Here is a 21505-nt window from a genome sequence, read left to right as displayed (position 1 = left end):
TGATCCCAGGGTCCTGGGATCGAGTCCCACATCGGGCTCTCTGCTCAGCATGGAGCCTGCTTCCCTTCCTCTCTCTGTCTGCCTCTCTGCCTACTTGTGATCTCTGTCTGTCAAATAAATAAATAAAATCTTTAAAAAAAAACAAATAAAATTTGATATCTATGTCATAGAATTTTCTTTTCTTTTTTTAAAAAATATTTTATTTATTTAACAGAGAGAGAACGAGAGAGAGATCACAAGCAGGCAGAGAGAAAGGCAGAGAAAGGGGGGAAGCAGGCTCCCCACTGAGCAGAGAGCCTGATGTGGGGCTCAATCCCAGGACCCTGAGACCATGACCTGAGCCGAAGGCAGAGGCTTAACCCACTGAGCCACCCAGGCGCCCTGTCATAGAATTTTCTTATTTGCAATGCACTGTCCTGTTCAATCAATAAAAGAGTGGATAATTTAGACAAAAATCACTGTCTTCAAGGAGTTTATATTCTAGTTGGGAGAGAGAGAGAGAGACAATTAAGAAAAGATAAGTAAATGTATATCGAGTACATTGTGAAGGAAAATAAAACAGGGAACAAGGATAAATATTGGAAGGAAGAAGACCCATTGAGAAAAAGTACTTTTGGTTTATAGGAACATGGAAACTGAATAAAAATTGAGAATCACTTTAAGAGAGAATACTTAAGAAAGAGAACATACCACCAAAATGTATATTTTTCATAGAAATGCATCATGATGTTTCTAATAGTTAAATGGAAAGCTTTATCTTCTGAGTTTCAACCCTGAACTAGAAAGTACTTTCAATTTGTAAACAAATATTATTTTCCTTTTAGTTTTACTACAAGCCTGCATTTTTTTCTTTCTGTTTAACAGGAAAGATTGTCATTGATGGGATAGACATTTCGAAACTGCCACTGCACACACTACGTTCTAGACTTTCGATCATTTTGCAGGATCCAATACTATTCAGTGGTTCTATTAGGTAGGTGTTGTATTCAACAGAAACCCGAATGTCTCGGGGTTTAACTTTTGGCTCATAGGAGCGTTTTACTCAGAACTGTTTTTCAGGTAGGTGTGAATGACATTATCAGGATGATACGATCGAATATTCTGGCCAACAGTTCGGTTTGGGAAACCCTAGAGTTGCTAAATTAACCTATAGAAGCCAGTCCTTTATGTTTTTCCAGGAGCTCTGCTCTTTCAATTTGACTCCACAAGTCACTTTTTCCTCTGTTTGGGGCAGTGATTCTTGGCAGACATTTCTAAGGTGTTCTACCCTACAGATGTCCTGCCTATTACTTATGCATCTGGCTTGGGCTTAGCAGATATTGAGTTTGGTTAATCCCTTGATTCCCCCATCCCTCATAATTTTTCTTTCAGCCAAAATTGCTTTTAAGAAGCTGCTACAATCTTCTCCATGCCTGGTTTATGGTTTCCTACAGGTTAAAAAAAAAAAAAAGGTATCTACTATCTGCTAAGTGCTTTAAATACTTGTCTCATTAAATCCTCAAAGCACTGCTCTAGTGTTATTACCCTCATTTTATGGATGAGAATTTTGAACCTCAGAGAAGCTTTAACTTGTTTGAGTTCACGCACTTAGTAAGTGGTAGAACAGCAATTCAAAGTAAAGTTTGTCTGACTCCAAAGTGCACCGTGGCATTACCCACCAGGTCATGTCGCTCCTTGCACCCATCCTTTGTTCTCTCTTGCTCCCTTCCTCTACCTTAATTATAAAGAAGTATTGCCACCTCTTTTTGTCTTGAAGAGAAAATGGACGTAAGAGTGCTCAATATTCAGCTGTAAAAGTTAAAAGTTGGGGATGTATCCAGTTAGTTGGCAATGCTGTAGTGAATTGATGTGTCTGGTAGATTTATTACGAATACTACTATTGTGGTTGGTGCAGCACGGACCCTCTAAGATAGCATTGCATGTTCTCCTATAATCATCAGTTCTGTAAAAACGCCTTGCTAGACACTACTCAAGTTACATTAAATAGAGTATGAAAGTGGATAAATCCACATAATTAATTTTATCATGTCATACACGACATATAAATTTACTAATTGTATCTTCAGAAAACATTTTTCATAACATACGGTCATCATTCATTTATTCATCCAACATGAACTGAATGCCTGCTCTATCCTGAGCACTGGTCTAGGTACTAGGGATATAGCAATAACCAAAACAAATGGGACTTATATTTTAAGGAAAGAACAGCAATAAGCAAACATATGTAAAAATGCCTTTATTTTTATTTATTCACTAAATAACTTATTTTTTCCCCTACAGATTTAATTTAGATCCAGAGTGTAAATGCACAGACGACAGACTCTGGGAAGCTCTAGAAATTGCTCAGCTGAAGAATATGGTCAAATCCCTACCAGGAGGTCTAGGTATATTTTCTAGAGAATACATTTATTTTTACATATGCAATTAATTTTACATATCTCTATCTATAATTTATGCTAGAATCACATAATTCATGTTAAGTCCCCTTATATTTAAAATAATCTCCAACACTCATTAGGACACTTCAAAATCTAATATTTTTTCTTAGGATGCCAGAGGATGAAACCTATAACAAATTCTGTTCTATCTGAACACTTCAGAATATTCCAGTTAATACATTTAACTCTTCAGTCTTTTCACTTTAGTGGTACAGGTCATTTTAACTTATTTTGTTTTATTTTACTTTTTTGGAGAGAGAGGGTGAAAGAGCATGAACAGAGGAGGAAGGGCAGGGGGAGACAGAGAACTTCAAGCAGGCTCAGTCCACAGCCCTGAGATCGTGATCTGAACCAAAATCAAGAATGGGACGCTTAGTGGACTGAGCCACCCAGGCGCCCCAGTGGTATATATAGGACATTTGAATCAGAATATTTCCCTGTGGTCATTCTCATGTGATTGACATGACCCCTGACCCACAGTAAATGGGGTAGAGGATTGAAGAGGCTACTAGGTCTAGAGTACTCCGTACCATGTAGGAGCAGGCGGTTTCTCTACATTGGCAGCCATTTTCTTTGTTGCCAGGAGGGACTATTGCTTATATTTATGTCGCATAATTTTGTGAAGACATTATTTTCTATACTTTGCTGCAGTGTTGGTTCAAGCCACCCATGTAAGGGATAAAACACGTACTCAAACAATCAGTGATCCAAATGTAGTCCCAGAGGTAGACAATTTCTGGCAAATAACTGATGATAGAATAAAACAACCACAATAAGGAAAGAATATAATTAACAAAACACCAGACGGGCATCTGGGTGTCTCAGTCGGTTAAGCATCTGCTTCAGCTCAGATCATGATCCCAGGGTCCTGGGATCAAGCCCTGTGTGGGGCTCCCTGTTCAGGGAGGACCTTGCTTCTCCCTCTCTCTCTGTTTGTGCTCCCATGCTTGTGCTCTCTCCCTCCCTCCCTCACTCGCTCTCACTCTGTCTCAAATAAACAAATAAAATCTTAAAAACAAAACAAAACAAAGCAAAACCAGAAAGTGCACCATGTAATCTTTAATTCATAAAAATGGTGACTATATGTAATTTGGGACTGTTGCTTCCTTGAAATCTAAACTTATTTAAGAAATCAGTCAGAAAGTAAGAGTTGGTTGAAAATTTTTTTTTAATTTAATTTACTTATTTGACAGAGAGAGATCACAAGTAGGCAGAGATGCAGGCAGAGAGAGAGGAAGGGAAGCGGGCTCCCCAAATTTTGATTCTAATATGTAACATGTAGTTGCAATCTTGTTTTGTTTTGGCATCTGAAAAAAAAAATCAGCCCACAAAATACACTGTGTTTATTTGGGAAGGAGGACCTACTCAAAAACAATACTTTTTATGATTTTAATTAAGACACAAGGGAAAGGCATCCCACAAACAGAAATTCAGATAGCATTTCTTTAAAGATAGTTTTATCAATTTCGTGGTGTTAGATTGTGGGAGCAATTCCAGGGATCTGGATGAACTTTCCCATTGTAATTTTGAGGTATTGCATGGTGAGCCAAGCAAGTCTACTTGAGAAGTTGATAATGCATATAGACCCTTCTCCCGTGGTATTTAGACACACCTTTAGTAGTTGGGAATATAGGCAATTATGACTCTGTAGTCCTCTTCACTCACATGAAAGATGTATGCACCTATTCTGAATCATAGGCACGGAGTTCAAGCGTTATGGTATAGTGTAAACAATAGAGGATTGTATTTACACTATGTAATTGAATGTTGTTTATGTTCGTTGTTTTCATAAAGATTATATCGATTGATAAAGATCTGGTTCAGACTAGTTCTGGTGAAGAACAACCATCATCTCTCGCACCCTCCTTATTTATTATGTAAACTTAAAAATTTAGAGAATAAAGGCATAGCACCCAAGGATGAAAAATTCCAAGAATTTGATGCAATGAGAAAATATAAAATAGAAATTTATGACTCTACTAGGAAGTGTTAAAGAGGTATTTTGAAAACAGAATTTATCTTAAAATGACAGTAAGACAGCTTACAAAATGTGGACGGAAACCAAAAGGAAAAAGAAAATGATAGTGAGGATCTAACATTCATTTATCCATCCAATAATGTTTTATTCAGCTGCTGCGTCAGATACCAAGTGCTAAGGATATATTGACAAACAAAAACAAACCCAGTCCTTAACCATATGGAACTGACAGTCCAGTGGGATGGTATAACGAAAAAAGAAATGTACACTAGGGTCAAGAATGTTCTGTTTCTTTTTTTTTTCTTCTTCTTCTTTTTCTCTCTTTTTTAAGGATTTTATTTATTTATTTGACAGAGAGAGAGAGATCAACAAGTAAGCAAAGAGGCAGACAGAGGGGCGGGGAAGCAGGCTCCCAGCTGAGCAGAGAACCCAATGTGGGGCTTGATCCCAGGACTCTGAGATCATGACCCAAGCCGAAGGCAGAGGCTTAACCCACTGGGCCACCCAGGCGCCCCAAAAATGTTCTGTTACTTATTGAGTTCTACTGTAAATTACCTGTGTGATCATGGCCAAGCCACTTCATTTCTCTGGGCCTCAGATAATTATATTAAATAGTGTCCTTAGATAATTATATTAAATAATTAAAAACCTCTCAGGTCTTCCAGTCCTCAAAATACTTACCAGTATTTTATATCCTGCTATAAGGATATAAAGATATTCACCACCTTTGCCAAAATTAGGATGGCCCAGGATCATCTTCATTTTCCTGAAGTAAAATTCCTTTCACCTTTCCAGTATGAAATCTTCGCAACAGTACACTAAGATCGCCCATTCTCTTGTAGGACATTCCTATTTTTCCCTACTTTGCTCAAGGAAAATGTTAACAACATTTTAGTGAAATCCTCACTTCTCTCTCTGATGTAGATGCAGTTGTCACCGAAGGTGGGGAGAACTTCAGCGTTGGACAGAGACAGCTGTTCTGCCTTGCTCGGGCCTTTGTCCGCAAGAGCAGCATTCTCATCATGGATGAAGCTACGGCTTCCATTGACATGGCCACGGTGAGTGCATTGAAGAGCTGGGGAAATGCACATGAAAATTACAACTCAGTTTTTCCTGATTGGGTTTGAAGTCCTTAGTGCTATTGTTTTCAGTGTCTTCTCATTCATCTCTTTAATTAACTGATGATAGCACATTGAGAATTACAGTAAAGGAGACATGACAGTCTACTGCCAGTAAACATAAAATAAATTGGCTATCACTTTTTGATAAATTCTTAAGGCAGTAAAATTCCAGCGCTCAGTTGACTTGAGTACTATATTGTATTCAAGCATTCAAGTCTTACACCATGGAAGTCATAAAATGAAGTATGCAAGATCTTCATTTAAGAGAAATTGCTAACAAAAATCAAACATTATTTTCTAAAGCAATTTGAAGAAGGATTCATTAGAACTAATAATGATCTTCTCAATGTGTTCATGGTAACAAGCCAGAACTTTGCCTTTGAAAGAATTATTTAAAACTGTTAAATATACCAAGAAGGATCTGTCTAGAAGGCTGTGACTGAGTGGAGAAAATGTCACATTAAACCACAAACTGTATGCACTAGCAATTAATGGTGTTCTTACACAAGTTAACTTGATATTAAAAGTTTGGCATCAGAAAGGACAAAAATAGAAACATCCACAAACATGATATTCTCTTGCTGCACACTCTAGATTGGGTAAAAAAAATCCAAAAAAGTGAAAGTTTCAGGATTATTAACAGCCAATTATATATGAAGATGCTAATTTAACATCATTTCTTTCTACTAAGACTAATCAGTTATACAATGTTATATATCCTTCTCAAAGTTCATGGAATTTAAAGTAATAAAATAATTTCTAATTAAGCCAATTCACTAAAAAAGCATAACTACATCAGAATTAGTATTAATTGCTAAGGATTTACAATATTGGGAGTTATTATAATACAGTCTCAGTGGAGATGAGAAAGGAAGGGAGAATGAATTAATTGGCAATAAACCACTTGACAGGAAGGAAGTCTTTACATTAAGACTTGGGAATCAAGTTTTCCTCTGAGAGAGAGAGAGAGAGCGTGAGTCTTTATCCAGAATATCTTTCAAAATATAACGATAACAATAGTTTGTGACCGAGATAAAAATGGTTTTTGCCTGGATGGTTCTTTTATGAGTCAAAATCCAAATTTAGGGCATGTGTTTTATTTCTTCCCTTTTCTGACCCAAAGGTTAACGCCATTTTAGAGTTTTATTAGGGGCACCTGCGTGGCTCAGTGGTTTAAAGCCTCTGCCTTCGGCTCAGGCCATGATCCCAGGGTCCTGGAATTGAGTCCCACATCGGGCTCTCTGCTCAGCAGGGAGCCTGCTTCCTCCTCTCTCTCTGCCTGCCTCTCTGCCTACTTGTAATCTCTATCTGTCAAATAAATAAATAAAATCTTAAAAAAAATTAGAGTTTTATTAGTTTCGAATACATACTGTTTGTGGCATACTTTAAGTGAGCATTTCCATGACCATTTAATTTCATTTTGCCCTTTCAGTTCCCTGGTAACAATTCTGTGTTGGTCACTAAGTTTTATTTGCCTTTTGAAGACTCATATCGAGCCCAGCAGAAGCTTGCTGTGGGGACTGCTCCATCTGGCACCTTCCAGAAAAGACAGGAGCTGGGAGTTCTCAGAAGGGATGGGACCTGGGTGGGGAGTGGGAGGAGGCAGGGGTGCGGTCTTTGCTCTCAGGGACAAAACAGTATGGTGAGAAAAAGGAGTCCAGAGAAAATTCAGACTTTATTTATATATTTTTTGGCAGGAAAACATTTTGCAGAAAGTGGTAATGACGGCTTTTGCAGACCGCACCGTTGTTACAATAGCTGTAAGTATTGGACACAGGGCTGATTTACTTCTCTTTGGTTTTTGTTCTAAGATTTAATAATCTTTATTCTGGGGCAATTCAAGTATACATATGTTGGATTATGTATTTCTCTGCCAATGCTTCTGCATCTGTGCAAAAGGAAAAAAAAAACAAAATAATAGCTACAAAAACAGCTATGCTCCAAAAGACTTTATACTGGTTTTTCTTCCCCAAGCTATTTCTACCTAGCTTCCCTGATTTACATTGATAGGATATCCTAAATCGAAGGATTCCAGCAGGAATGCCTGTGGGTCCCCCCCAACCAGATTTAGTTGGTAGTTCATGAGATAATTCTCTTTTCAATAATGTAATCATCTGATGAGCTGTTTCAGAAGCAAAATTCTTCAACATGACTACCCGTTCTGCTACCGCTTACACTCAATTTCTGTTCCTATTCACCTAAATGTTTAAAAAAAATGACATCACAGCTGAGGCAGATACATTCTCTGAGCACCAATCCAACTGAAGAATTGCCCAAACTTTTGTATTTGTAATCGCTTACTTACAGGAGACTGTGGTTTCTTCTTCTCTTTGCAAATGGAAGGATTCTTGTTTACATTCAGGCTTAATGTTTAACAAGAACTTTTTAAATGAATCACCTGGACATTTTCCCTCTTGCTGATTCTTGTCTTTCCATTTCTCTTTTCTCTCCAGCACCGTGTCTCCTCTATTTTGGATTCAGGTCTTGTTTTAGTCTTCTCTGAGGGTATTTTAGTGGAGTGTGATACTGTTCCAAACTTGCTCGCCCACAAGAATGGCCTCTTTTCCACTTTGGTGATGACCAACAAGTAGACCATCATCAGCTACTTGCCAACTGTCCCATTCTCTGGTAGTTATCTTAGGGGAACCCTCTCAGCCAGGCAGAGCTAATGCAATGACTAAAGTGGGTGGTGGGGTGAGGGAGCGACATACATGGTATTCTCACATAAATCAGCTTAACCAGCTGCTTCAGTTATGTCCAATATGGAATGAGACGCATGCATACTTTTCTTACATGTATAGGCGAGAGATAGGATTTACCAAAACCCAAGAACCAGATTTACCTCTGTTAAGACAGAGGACCTTAAGAAGACCAATTTCACTCTTCTTTGGGGGATATGTTGTATGTGTCCTTAAAAACACTGTACCTGTTCTTTACCTGTCCTGGAAATTGCATTTTTTCAATTTACAGAATTATTTAGGTTTAACTGTTGAATACTGGAACCTATACATGGAGTGGTTGCTTATGCTTTCATTTTTGTGAATGATGCATGGAGTAAAAGCACCCTTGGAAGTGCAACTTTTTTAAAGTGGCAGGAAATGATTCCCATCAGGGCCCACCTTCTGTACACTGGGCCTAAGTAAAGAAAAAGCCACTTTTCTTCCACTTTCCCAAAGAACTCTGCTCTGGAGCAGTTACCAGATTAAGTCATTCATCCTAGACTGTGAATGATTTAATGGGTGAGAGAATTGGCTAACTTGAAACAACAGTTCTCTAATATTTTCAAGAATTTTCTCACTGGAGGGTGCCTGGGTGGCTCAGTGGGTTAAAGCCTCTGCCTTCGGCTCAGGTCATGATCCCAGGGTCCTGGGATCGAGCCCCGCATCGGGCTCTCTGCTCAGCGGGGAGCCTGCTTCTCCCTCTCTCTTTCCGCCTGCCTCTCTGCCTACTTGTGATCTCTGTCAAATGAATGAATAAAATCTTAAAAAAAAAAAAAAGAATTTTCTCACTGGAAAAGGTAGGGAGGTATTTGGGGGAGGGGAGGAAGAATGAACAGGTAAAGTGGGAGAGAAGCAGACCTTTGTCTACTGAAAAGACTAGTTTTCTCTCTACTCAAAAGACTAGTTTTCTATCTTCTGCATGAAGCATGGTATTGTTGAGTGGCCCCATTTAGTTTATACCTGGAAGATTGCTTGAGCATAATTTGTATTTTTAACCAAAAAATTATGTTCTCTTTCTTGTCCGCCTGCATTCACTGGACACTCTTCCATAGACCTCTGTATCTTGCACTCATTTTTCATTTCAAGACCATTGATGTGGGGGTGACCACTTAGGATACTTCCCCACGGGAAAACAGAAAGCTGTGGGTAGGATGAATTACCAGGCTCTCAGAGAGAGCACCAGCAGCCTGTGGTAGAAACCTTATAGGATTCTCAGCTCTGTTAAACAGGAACTGTTCTTTCTTACATGCTAAAAGTTATTTTGTTAATTTTGTTAACTACAACTGAAAATTGCGAAAGAACTTCAAAAGATAACTTTCTCTGGCTTCTTAAAGGATGTCTTAGTGCACCAAAACAGTGCATGGCATTTATTTATGAAAGTGATTGTTTCTACTTCACCATTGATTAGATTAATTTTTCTAGAGTATTTTGAAAATTGCATCAGTGCCCTTATAATTGACACTACACTTTCTCAAGCAAAAAATAATTTGGATTAATGGAATAAGCACCACATATATTCCTTTCTATTGGCCAAGATTTTTCCATGTTTTTATTTTTCTTTTCTTTTCTTTTTTTTTTTTTTTTTTTAGATTTTATTTATTTGTTTGACAGAGAGAGGGAGCACAGGCAGGGGAGTGGGACGGGAGAAGCAGACTACCCGCCAAGCAGGGAGCCTGATGAAGGGCTAGATCCCAGGAGCCTGGAGTCATGACCTAAACCCAAGGTCAATGCTTAATGACTGAGCCACCCAGGCGCCCCTTTATATTTATTTCTTAAATAAACATTATTTTAGTATAATAAGGCAATGTTTATAACATTCTATTTAGGGATTTAGAGGCCAGATTCTTTTTTTAGCATTGTGATATGGTTATTGAAGAATTAATCTTTTTTGGAGGGAAAATATACAGCGGATATTAAACAGTTTATTAACCTTAAGTTTATTTTTGTTTCTAAATGCATGGGTATACAAGTGACTCTGGTCTTCTCTCAAAGATAAATAAACATTATCTTGCAAATTTTGGCAATTCATAAATATATATCATTCATTACCAATATTCAGTGGATGATAGGTTCATCTGGGGATGTTGGAAATAGTGGTACATGTTCTGAGCTGGCATCTTTATTATCCTGCATATATATCTTACTCTTCTCCTCTAGTTGTCCCAGCTGTGACTGTTTGCTTTTCTGAAAGCATAAGCATTGAGACCACCCCATCACGTGGCCCAGGGCAGGTGATAGGCTAGGGATGGCTTTAGATTGGACTCTGGGTTATTAGGAGAAAGGACTTCAGAAAACTGTATCAAATTAACAGATGATATTTTTGGGTTTGGCACTCCCATCAGCATGCTGAGATTTTGACCTGCATAGTCCAGGTCCAATATCGTGGCCCAGAACCAAATATGGCTACTGAGCACTTAAAATGAAGGTAGTCCAAATTAAGACATGTAAGTATGAAATACACACTGGATTTTGAAGATCTGGTACTAATAGAAAAATTTAAAAGATACCATTACTAATTTTTGTATTGGTCATATATTCACAACGCAGAGTACTAACCACTATACGATCACGGCAGTATTGGTCATATATTCAAATACTTCAAGTATATTGGGTTAAAATATATTATCAAAATGGGTTTTATGGGGTACCTAGCTGGCTCAGTCGTAAAGCATGTGACTTCATCTCAGGGTCATGAATTCAAGCCCCACATTGAGCATGGAGCTTATGTTAAAAAAAAAAAATCAACTGGATTTAATATAACTTAACTTAGATTTCATCTGTTTATTTGTGCCTTGAAGCTGTGGATTTAAGAAATTTAAAATTACGCATGTCTCACATTGGTGGTCCACATTACATTTCTATTGCACAGCACCTATCTTACCAAGAGAAGTAAAACGACCCATGACACAGACTTTTCCCTTGTAAATTTTAAAAATAAAAAATAAGAGTAGCTGACATTTAGTATGTGCTTGTATGAGTCAGACAAGGTGCTGAATTCTTTTTACATGGATCCACCTCATCTGAGCCTCACCACCATCCTGTGAGGCAGGTACTATATTCATACCATCATTTTATAGATGTGGAACTTGAGGCATACAAAGTTGAGTTTGCTGATGAGGATTGCACAACCACACAGGTGGGGAAAGCACAATACCCGCCCCGTGTCACCTAAAGCCTGTGCTCTTAACCATAATGCTAATAACAGGAGGTGAGCCACTCTTGAAAGCAGCAGACACTCCCTACAAAGCAATCTGATAGCAGGCGGAAATATCTCATGTTTTGAAGTTAATAAGCCTGATTTTATGTTGGTTCTGCTACTTATTATCTATGCGATCTCCTGTTTTTGCTTTACCTCTGTGAGCCACTATGGTCTTGCGCGTAAAGCAGAGAAACACATTTGAGGAATGTTTAATGATTAACAAGTACATGCATGGAGCACCTAATGTATAATATATGGTCAATAGGTGGTAGCTTTTTTTTTATTATTAATGACCAATCCCAAAGCTTCTCTCCAAAGGATACCAGGTGAAAAGTGAGCACAAATGTGTGGCAATGATCTCTGAAGACTGCGAGCCGGTGTGTCTAACGTCCTGGATAATCCATTCTAACACTGCATGCCCGAATGGCCTTCCCCATAGTGTGTTCGCAGAATTGAACCACCGTCCAAGGCTCTTCAGGTTGTGCATTGGACCACGAATTAGTTGATTCTACCCAAGAGATAATTTTAGTCTAGACTAAACTGTAACATAACTGGTTCAAAATGGGTCTTCTTATCATTTAATTATTTGACAAACAAAATTAGCCTCCTTACTCGTCCATGATAGTGCTGAAACTACTATATTATTACACTCAATTTAACACATCCAAGACACAGTCACACTCGCCAGTATTTAAACTGATGTACATAATGATATGTTAAATAAGACAGAAAGAGAGGCTGTGCTTCTGTTCTAGTACCTCCTAGCACCCCAAGATAAATAATCAGTGAGACATACCTATCCCATTGCTTTGGCTCATGAAATTTGTAACAAGTACCTGTATTTTTTTTTTTTTCACTTGCAGCATCGGGTTCACACTATCCTGACGGCAGACCTGGTTATTGTGATGAAGCGAGGAAATATTTTAGAATATGACACTCCAGAAAGCCTCTTGGCTAGGGAAGATGGAGTTTTTGCTTCTTTTGTTCGTGCAGACATGTGAAGGGATATCTTAAACTAATACATGGATTTAAAATAATGCAGTCATAACCTATTTAATGAATCATCAGCTTGACCTTCAAAACGTGGCATCTTAAATTTTTACACTTTTGTAAAGCATATTTGTTGTGTAAGGGGACTTTGTAATTAGCTACGATGCCACTTTACCCATGAATACTGTATTTCCTATGTTAATATTTCTTTTTTGTTTGTTTTCCAAGATCTTACTGATTAATATGTTCATTACTGATTATCTTTCTAATAATTAAACCCTTTACCTTTAAGAATAGCAGACTGTATTAAAACATGTAAGTTACTTTAAGTGGTAAGTCAACAGCTGTAATTTCTCATAATTTTAAGGCTGGTAAATATCTCTCAGGCATAGAAATCACCATGAGTATTCAGTATGCTTATACTCTTATTTATAAGAATATGTTTTCCATTTTGTTAGTATCCCCAGATGTTATTGGAGAGAATTAAGAGAACAGGTTTTCTCATCAGTGAGAAAATAAAACACACAAGTCCGTTATCTACTGGATAAGAATATTCGGTGTTCATTACCATTCGTAGTAATAGTGATGCTTCAACAGTCTCTCTTCCACATCTAAATTGTTTCCTGTTACCAAGAAGTCATTTATGGTAGCTTTGAGAAGTCAGTGCCTTAACCAGAAAGATCATGGAAAGAGTTTAGGTACTTGAAAAATTATACTCAAGTTTCCATTTTTACCTGTCCAGTCAGGAGAGAGTTCCTAAGGTATCAGGAATGATGTGCTTTTTCCAGACTAAAGTTCAAAGAGCAAATACATTGAGTCCTTCTGTGACAGGCCAGCTAAAGATCTCTATGATTTAATTCACCAACAAATGTGGTTATGATCCTGAGCCCTAAAATTCCACATTATTCAAGATTCAGGAGCATATGCAAGTGGTCTCATTTGTTTATATAAATATATATGAAACAAGTGTCTATTTCAAGGTAGAAGAGTTTACTTCTTTTTGACATTTCTGCCTAGTGGTGTCACACGTGTATCGACTTGGTATTGCTCTAATTTTAATGCACATGTAAAAAGTGAATCAAAATGTTACTCTAATTTTAATGTGTATGTTCAGAGTGCATCAAATATGGATGGAATGTTAGTGTTATGTTTGCTTATAAATAAATTTTAAAATACTAAAAGTTACCTGCACTGTCACACTAAACAGCCAATTTACTACAATTCTGTGCCCATCTAGTATAAAATATAATGGGTTTTCATATAAAGACCACGTGCATTGTTAGATTTTTGGAAGAATTGTGACTGATAGAAAAAGAGAATCGGTGCTCCCTCCCTGTAGTTTTTACATTCAGTTTATTGTATTGTGTATTCACTCTTGGGAAATTTATAATACTTGTTTAATGGCATATATGACTGGGTCTTCACCTGAATATAGAGTCCCAATGTTTACCTAAAATAAGTTCCATAAGGATGGACAGACGTGTTCTGTGTCATTTAGTTTGAATTGACACCTGTTGTATATATAAAACCTCATTGAGAAAAATCCTCTTAATGTTTCCAAAGCTAAACAAAACAGAATCAATAACTATTAAATCAATCTTGAAAATTTTTTCTGAAAATTCTACCAATCTCTCTCAAAGTATTTCTGGCAAGGAAATGTTTTGTAAGGCTGCATTTATATGAGGCTTTCTATCAACTTACATCTCATTCTCACAGAGAAATGGGGATTTACCCATAACAGCAACCCCTCACGATATTTGTAAATTATACCACTCTACAGAAATGTTAACAGAAGTATAGCTAATGACGCTAAACTAAGAATCACATAAATCATTCTGACACCCAAGTGGTCACTAGTTCCCTTATAGCTTTTAGTCACTTAAGTTGAGTTTTTAATTGTTTCCAAAACTGAACTGACTGAATAAAGTCAGGAATAACTTTTTAAATTGTTTTATCATCTATTATGTTATATATATATATATATATGTATATATACATATATATATAATGTTATATTGAATACAGAAATATCTCAGCTTGAAATAATTTTTTACTAAATAGGTACATATCTATAAAAGATGAGCCTTAACCAAATCAAATTTTACACTCCCTAATTTTACACTTAATTAACCAAAATCAGCTTTAGAAATTTTAAATCCTTAATGTTTGTTAAAAGCAATAAATGCATAAAGATTTATATGAAAAGCAATAAGTTTACTGATATCACTGTGAGGTTTTTAAAAAATCTATCTTAAAGGACTGTGCATCCTTTATTTTTGTGCTACTACTCATGATCCATTTAAAAGTCAGCTTAGCTCTAAATGAGATACCAGAAGACTGGTATTGGAGATCTGGGACTGTTTGAGATCTGGGACCAAGTCTCTTTGTCTTTATGTTCTTTGCATTTTATACAAGTGTCTAGCCCACAGTAAGCCCTTAAATAAGTGTAGTTTATTGATCCACTGATTAGTCCCACCACTAGCCATGGGCCTGAAACTCTGGGTTATTCTCTTCACTTCTTGTGTTATGTTTATTCTACCGTGAAAATATACTGGCTTGGTATTATATAATAAATTACTCTTTCTCTTTGCTTGATTAAATAAGGTTATTATTCTTTCACTTATAATCTCATTGGGTATCAACCAGGATGATCAATAGATGTAAGTCGATAACACCCTGCTCTGATAATTTTGTTTCACATTTTCCACTTGTCCTGCACTTCATTACTTTTATATATTGGTTCTATGTGGAAGTTGCCATTAACTGAAACAGCTGTATCAATAAATTTATGACATCTCTAATTCAATAGCTGGATGTCTGGACTTTCCCCTAAGGTTTATTGATCAATTTTTATGGTTATCTTCCAATATAACTTTTATCACTTATTTTGTACTATACTCTTTGGACTTCTGTGATTTGTAGTACCATGATAATTCACTTATTGACCCATTATCTAAAGTTAAATGCAATCTTCTCATCTTAGCATTTTAGCATAAGAAATAGTAGTCAAGAGGTTGTGTCCTGTAACTTTATTTTTTTCTTGAATAACTACACATCATTCCCAATAGCAGTAAGGTGTGCCTGGCTCAAACTTTCCAATGAAAGGACTTGTAGGTGTATTTCTAGCAAGTGTCTCCAGATGAGATTCATAACTAGCCAAGTCTGGGAATCACTGGTCTACCTCAGTTATCACACAGTCTTCTTTGATATGATAACATGGAGCCACAGAATACTGAAGGTGATTTTCACATGCTCCCTCTCTTTCCTGACATTACCATCTTCTAAATTGCTAAAATGGGTCCCTCAGTGTCACTGAGTGAACCCTTAGTTCCATCGTAAAGGAAACATAGAGGTAAATAAACTGAATCTTCCCTGAAAAGATTTACACTGGGGTTCTGAATGCTATTTCCTTTTGTTTTGTGGTTTAATCACTAATACGGAATTTAAGGGGAAAATGTCTTCACAAAGATGCAAAGACTTTATCCCCTACATGTAAATTAGCTGTCAAATTATTTGTACATTATTCCACTAAATTTGGGGTCATATTTCCAAATGTTTACAGTCCATAAATGTGAGCACGTTGGGTAGGTTTCACTGTTGATGTCTCACAATATGGAAAGAAGGTAAGTTATCTGATGGTTATTCCCCTTTCCACCTTCAGCTTTTTTTTTCTACAGGTGTTGTCATCATTGCTGATATGTGAAGGTTGATATATTCATTCTATATATCTACTATATAAGATTTAAATTAGTTCTGGGGCACCTGGGTGGCTCAGTGGGTTAAAATCTCTGCCTTCAGCTCAGGTCATGATCCCAGGGTCCTATGATGGAGCCCCGCATCGGGCCCTCTGCTCAGCAGGGAGCCTGCTTCCCTTCTTTTCTCTATCTGCCTGGTTCTCTACCTACTTGTGATCTCTGTTTGTCAAATAAATAAACAAAATCTTTAAAAAATGAGTTCTTTTTTGGGGTGCCGGAGTGGCTCAGTCCTTTAAGCATCTGACTTCTGACTTGGGCTCAGGTAGTAATCTTTGGGTCATGGGATCAAGCCCTGCATCGGGCTCCTCACTCAGAGTGGAGCCTACTTGTCCCTCTTCCTCTACCTCTGCCTCTCCCCCACCTCATGCTCTCCCTCTCAAATAAATAAATAACTTCTTTTTCTATGGGTAGTAACAAATTTCCCTTAGCCATTCACGCTATGGTCACCAATGTCCTCTTTCTAAATTGACAAAGTCAAGGAAATCATACCTGGCTACCGGGCTAAATAATTTAATTGGCTCCAAGAGGAATGCTCTCTATGACCTTTGTGCCACCAACCATCACAGATCATTTGCAATTATATACTACACACTAATGGCAAAGAGCTTTGTTTTCTGACCATTATTTTTATCACTTTATTAATCTGCCCACTGTATAAAATAAGTAATGTGTTCATAAGCAGCAACAATATAACACTGTTTAATGCCACTTCATTCTCATTTTTCTTGTAGAGCTACACTATGCACTATTTATACACATTATCAGTTATTGTTAAGTGAAAGACTATTGACCTTTAATATTATCAGAGTCAAGTGGATTTAGACCAGTCTTCCATATCTAGGTATTTGCTCTTTGACGAATAGTAGTTGGGGCTTTGTTCCAACACTAGTTAAGTAAAGAGCAATTTTTAAAAAATCATCTTGTTTAGACATCTAGAATGTTCATCAAGCCTTTGAATGTAGACATAAAAAACTGTTTAAATCCCTTAATGTGTACTTCTTTCACAGGTCACAATGTATCCTCCAACCCCTCACACTGTGTGCATGCCACACCCCCCCTTGTGCACATATCTGCTCACATTTTCTCTTGCTGTCTTAAATTAGAATAAAGCTGCATGAATCTTTTCATCACATATTTATACAATGCATAGAAAAGTCAAATACAGGTACCTACAATGCACAGCATGAAGAGAAATTCTTATAACTACAATAGCATTAAAGTGTATCTTCTAGCCTTAATGCTACTTTAGGAAGACACTTCACTTCTAGATGAATCATAAAATGTGTTTTCAGTGAGAGAAGATTCAACGTGTGTTTTTTTTCCCCCCCGTCATTATTTTTTTAAGATAACCATGGCAACATATTGCTGGGTTATAGTGAGCAGGCTCTTTTTAGTTCAACAAAGAAATGATAATGGTTGTCATAAAAGTAATGACCTGGTCTGGGCATCTATGAAAGAAAGAAGGTTGTCTCCTTACTAAAGGATGCTACAGGAAAACAAACTTGGGTTTTTCATCTGGACTAATTATTTTACGAATATCTGCTATGTGTTTACCTTTCAGTAAATCAAGTGTGATTTGAGAAGATTATTTGTCAGGGTAGCACAGAGCTTTCTGGTATGTGAAAAATAGTATGAAATCTTCTGAAATAACTATCTTTATTGTACTTCTTCCTGAGGGAAAGAACTGAGATTAGAATTTAAATGAATCACCTCAAATCTGGATCTGTCTCCAGAGATGGCACTTTATGCACCAGGGGATGGGAGTGCAGAGATGGGGGTGCTGCTGAAAAGACACATCTGCTTCGAAATCCAGGGAATGCAGAATTATGGGTCCTAGGACAAGTTTGGGCTGGGCCAGCTCTAACAGCTTGTTTGGGGACAGTCCACTGACTCAATTCCATCTTTCTATCTCAATCTTCTCCACTTCCTTCTACCCTTCTGTGCCATTCTATATCCTTCCATCTACATCTTTCTCACCTTGCCTGTAGCCTTGATCACTCATATCTCCAATGAAATCATCTAGCACCAGGACCCACAACTATCTCTACTTCTCAGATTGTCCATTTCAAAGTATCAAGCAAGGCATCTACATTGTGGAGCTCATCTTTCTATCTTATGCATGACTGGACAACTTTTCACTACTTCGAGTCAGGTATTGAACTCTGGCCTAAATAGCTGTGGTTGGATATTATACGCCAGTTGGAAGTAATATCCCATGGCAAGGAAAATGTAACGCAGGCTGGAGAGTGAAGTGAAAGCAAGAATACAAGCCAAAATCACAACCAGTAGTTCAGAAAAAAAGTGGTGATACCAAGCTGGCTACTGATTATTTTTCTTTGGGGGGGGGGATTAATGGAGGGAGAACCAACCTTCTATCACATGAGCAGTAGAGTGAGATGGTTGACTAAACACTTTGGACATACTTGACATGGCCCCACACCCTACAAGGATGTAATTTTCTTTTAAAGAAGAAAACAAAACAATTTCCTGCCATAAGTCATCACCTCCAAATATTGACTTTTTAAGCCCAAGTTTTATTTCCCTGTGGGAATGACTGCATAACTCACAGCCTGTGAGACACTTTTTCACAACCACCCATTCGATACAAGCAGTAACACCCACCTAGAATTGCACTCTCTCACCCATTTTAGGATCCCCAACACATAGGACAATTACAAGCATACCTTAGATAGAGGCACCAGTTCTTCCCAGGGACCTGCCACTCTCAGACACTTGGAAGTGCCAAGCACTTGGCCAAGGCACTGAATTTGCTGTGACATTGACCAACTGGAAAAGAGAAGTGGCAAAAGGCTGTGATTTGGGGTACAGGATTTCACCTGAAAAAAAAAAAAAGCTTCTTTTTTTGTGTTCCCACTTGACTGAACTTCTAGCATATGTTAAGTTCAGTAAAATATTATATTGGAAACACAAGGCATCTAGGCTTTTGGCCAAAAAACTTAGGGAAAAAATTAGCAAGCCTAATATTTCATGAGAAATTCTTGGCTTAAACAATATTTTAATAAAACCTTGCTATGTATGCCAATAAAGCAGAGAGATGACATAATGACTTATGATTTAAATATCATATAATCTCTGTAATGCCTAGTACCATCGTGTATCAAACAACATGAAGAAGCAATATTCCTGGGGGAAGAAGAAAAGAGCTATGTGAAGTCATTCAGATACTAGTAGAATGCATATTTGCATAAACTATCTCATTAAAAAATTTGATGAAAGGATAATTACAATTAACATATATTGAGCAGATATGATATGAGCCTTATAAGTATAATCTCATTTAATCTTGACAAAAATTCTACAAGACAGGGGCACCTGAGTGGCTCAGTGGGTTAAGCCTCTGCCTTCGGCTCAGGTCATGATCTCGGGGTCCTGGGATTGAGCCCCGCATCGGGCTCTCTGCTTAGCAGGGAGCTTGCTTCCTCCTCTCTCTCTCTACCTGCCTCTCTGCCTACTTGTGATCTCTGTCAAATAAATAAATAAAATTAAAAAAAAAAATTCTACAAGACAAACATTATCACCACTTTATAATTGGGGTTCAGGTTGGCCAATTTGCCCAAGGTTTAGTAGAACAGAGATTCAGGTAGTCCAACCTCAATGCCCACACTCTTGGACATGCGCTGTACTAGACTAATGATTCAGTTAGTGAGTCCATTGAGTTCTCTTGGAAATAAATGATTTACATGGTCTGTGATATATAATAAAGAAAAATTATGTTGGCTTATAGAGAATATATTGAAAAAAGGAAGTGGACCAGGAATTAGAAGACCTGAGTTCTAGTCTTGGTTCTGTCACATATTGGATGTGTGACCTTGGATTAATCATTTAAAATCTGAGTTTCCATTTCCTCATTTGCAAAAAGGAAAACAAAAAGGCATGATAACTACTCTGCCAGCTTCAGTAAGTTTTTGTGATTCTCCAATTAAATGGCAATGAAAGGATTTTGTAATTTGAAAAGCACATTCTGACATGAAATATCACTACATATACCACATCTTAATAGTATTATGTGGGATTATTTTGTAAGTCACAGAATAAGCTTTCTCCCTCTTAAAAAATTAATATGATTCCAACTTTACAATAGTAAGATGATATATTCATACTGAGGTATTATATGAAAATGGCTCTAGAATATTGATATCCTTGGGATTCTGGAAAGGGTAAGTGCAAAATCAATCTGTTGAGGTATAACCTAGACCTCCTGGAAAGGGGGCGGGGGGGGAAGCAACAGAATTAATTCACATTCAAAATTAAAATCACATGAGAAAATGAACCACTATGATGAGAAGCAAGAGACACAATAAATAGGAATATTAGCACAAGGACTAGAAATATTAAAACAATCTATAAGAGATTTAAAAATATGTATGTTTGCCAATTGGTTGTAAAAACATGGTCAACATCATTCTTCACTAGGAATGCAAATAAAAACAGCTCAAACTACAAAGACTGACCATGGCGAGCTCTGGTGAAGCCGGGACTCCCAGACACGGCGGAAGCGAGTGTAAATGGCACAACCTTCATGGAAAACAGGCAGTTTCTCTAAGGCTAAATGTATGCCTATACCAGGATGCAACAATTTCACTCCTGAACTTGTATCCAAGGGAAATGAGTGTTTTTGTCACAGAAAGACTTGTACAGAAAAGCTCATAGCATCTTTATTCATACTAGTCCAAAAAAACCCAAAACAGCCCAAGTGCCCATCAACAAGAGAATGGATAAATAAATGATGGCTTCTTCACACAATGAAATACTGAGCATATAAAACAACATAGCCAAACCTTCACAAATATGTGGAGTACAGGAAGTCAGGTACTGAAGAGTACCTACGCTAGGAGCCCAGGGACACACAACTCAACAAGAAGCAAAACAAACAGAAAACAAAATAAGTCACAACAGAGTTAGCTCTGGGAGAGAACAGTTACAGTCTGCAAAGGCGCAGAAGGCAATCTAGGGTGACAGACATATTTTATGTCTTGATCTGTGAACCACGTGGTAGTTATATGGTTGTAGGTACAGGTTTTTAAAAGGTAAGAGAAAGCAGACTAATTTGGATTGGACAAATGGAACTAATAAAGATAAAAAAGCCATTAAAATTAAAAATTCAATGGATGGATTAAACAACAATTAAGTTTAGATGATGAGAGACTTCTTTCCATTGGAAACAGATCTAGAATGTACCCAGAATGCAGCACAGAACAAGCTGATAGAAAATACAAAGCAAAATGAGAAGATATGAAAGACAGTATTAGAAGCTCTGAAATAGGGGTCTTTTTTTTTTTT

The 21505-nt window shown here is 37.3% G+C and overlaps 1 protein-coding gene across 17 annotated transcripts in view; it reads left to right on the top strand.

Moving 5' to 3' along the window:
- ABCC9 (ATP binding cassette subfamily C member 9) overlaps nucleotides 1-15255 on the top strand; it is a 143500-nt gene extending 128245 nt beyond the window's left edge. For 14 of the 17 annotated variants that reach the window (XM_047740262.1, XM_047740258.1, XM_047740259.1 and 11 more), the window contains 5 exons: nucleotides 865-973; nucleotides 2284-2387; nucleotides 5344-5477; nucleotides 7238-7300; nucleotides 12323-15255. In XM_047740262.1, coding sequence (XP_047596218.1) covers nucleotides 865-973; nucleotides 2284-2387; nucleotides 5344-5477; nucleotides 7238-7300; nucleotides 12323-12460 — 548 coding nt within the window. In that variant the 3' untranslated portion in view covers nucleotides 12461-15255. Of the gene's footprint in view, nucleotides 1-864; nucleotides 974-2283; nucleotides 2388-5343; nucleotides 5478-7237; nucleotides 7301-7993; nucleotides 8169-12322 lie in introns of all 17 variants that reach the window. The other 3 variants (XM_047740255.1, XM_047740271.1, XM_047740269.1) reach the window with 1 other exon arrangement.
- Nucleotides 15256-21505: the final 6250 nt, after the last annotated feature.

The sequence above is a fragment of the Lutra lutra genome, chromosome 8 (assembly GCF_902655055.1).
Source record: "Lutra lutra chromosome 8, mLutLut1.2, whole genome shotgun sequence".
Lineage (NCBI taxonomy): Eukaryota > Metazoa > Chordata > Mammalia > Carnivora > Mustelidae > Lutra > Lutra lutra.
Note: the sequence above shows the minus strand (reverse complement) of the source record. Positions and strands in the feature narration are given on the sequence as shown.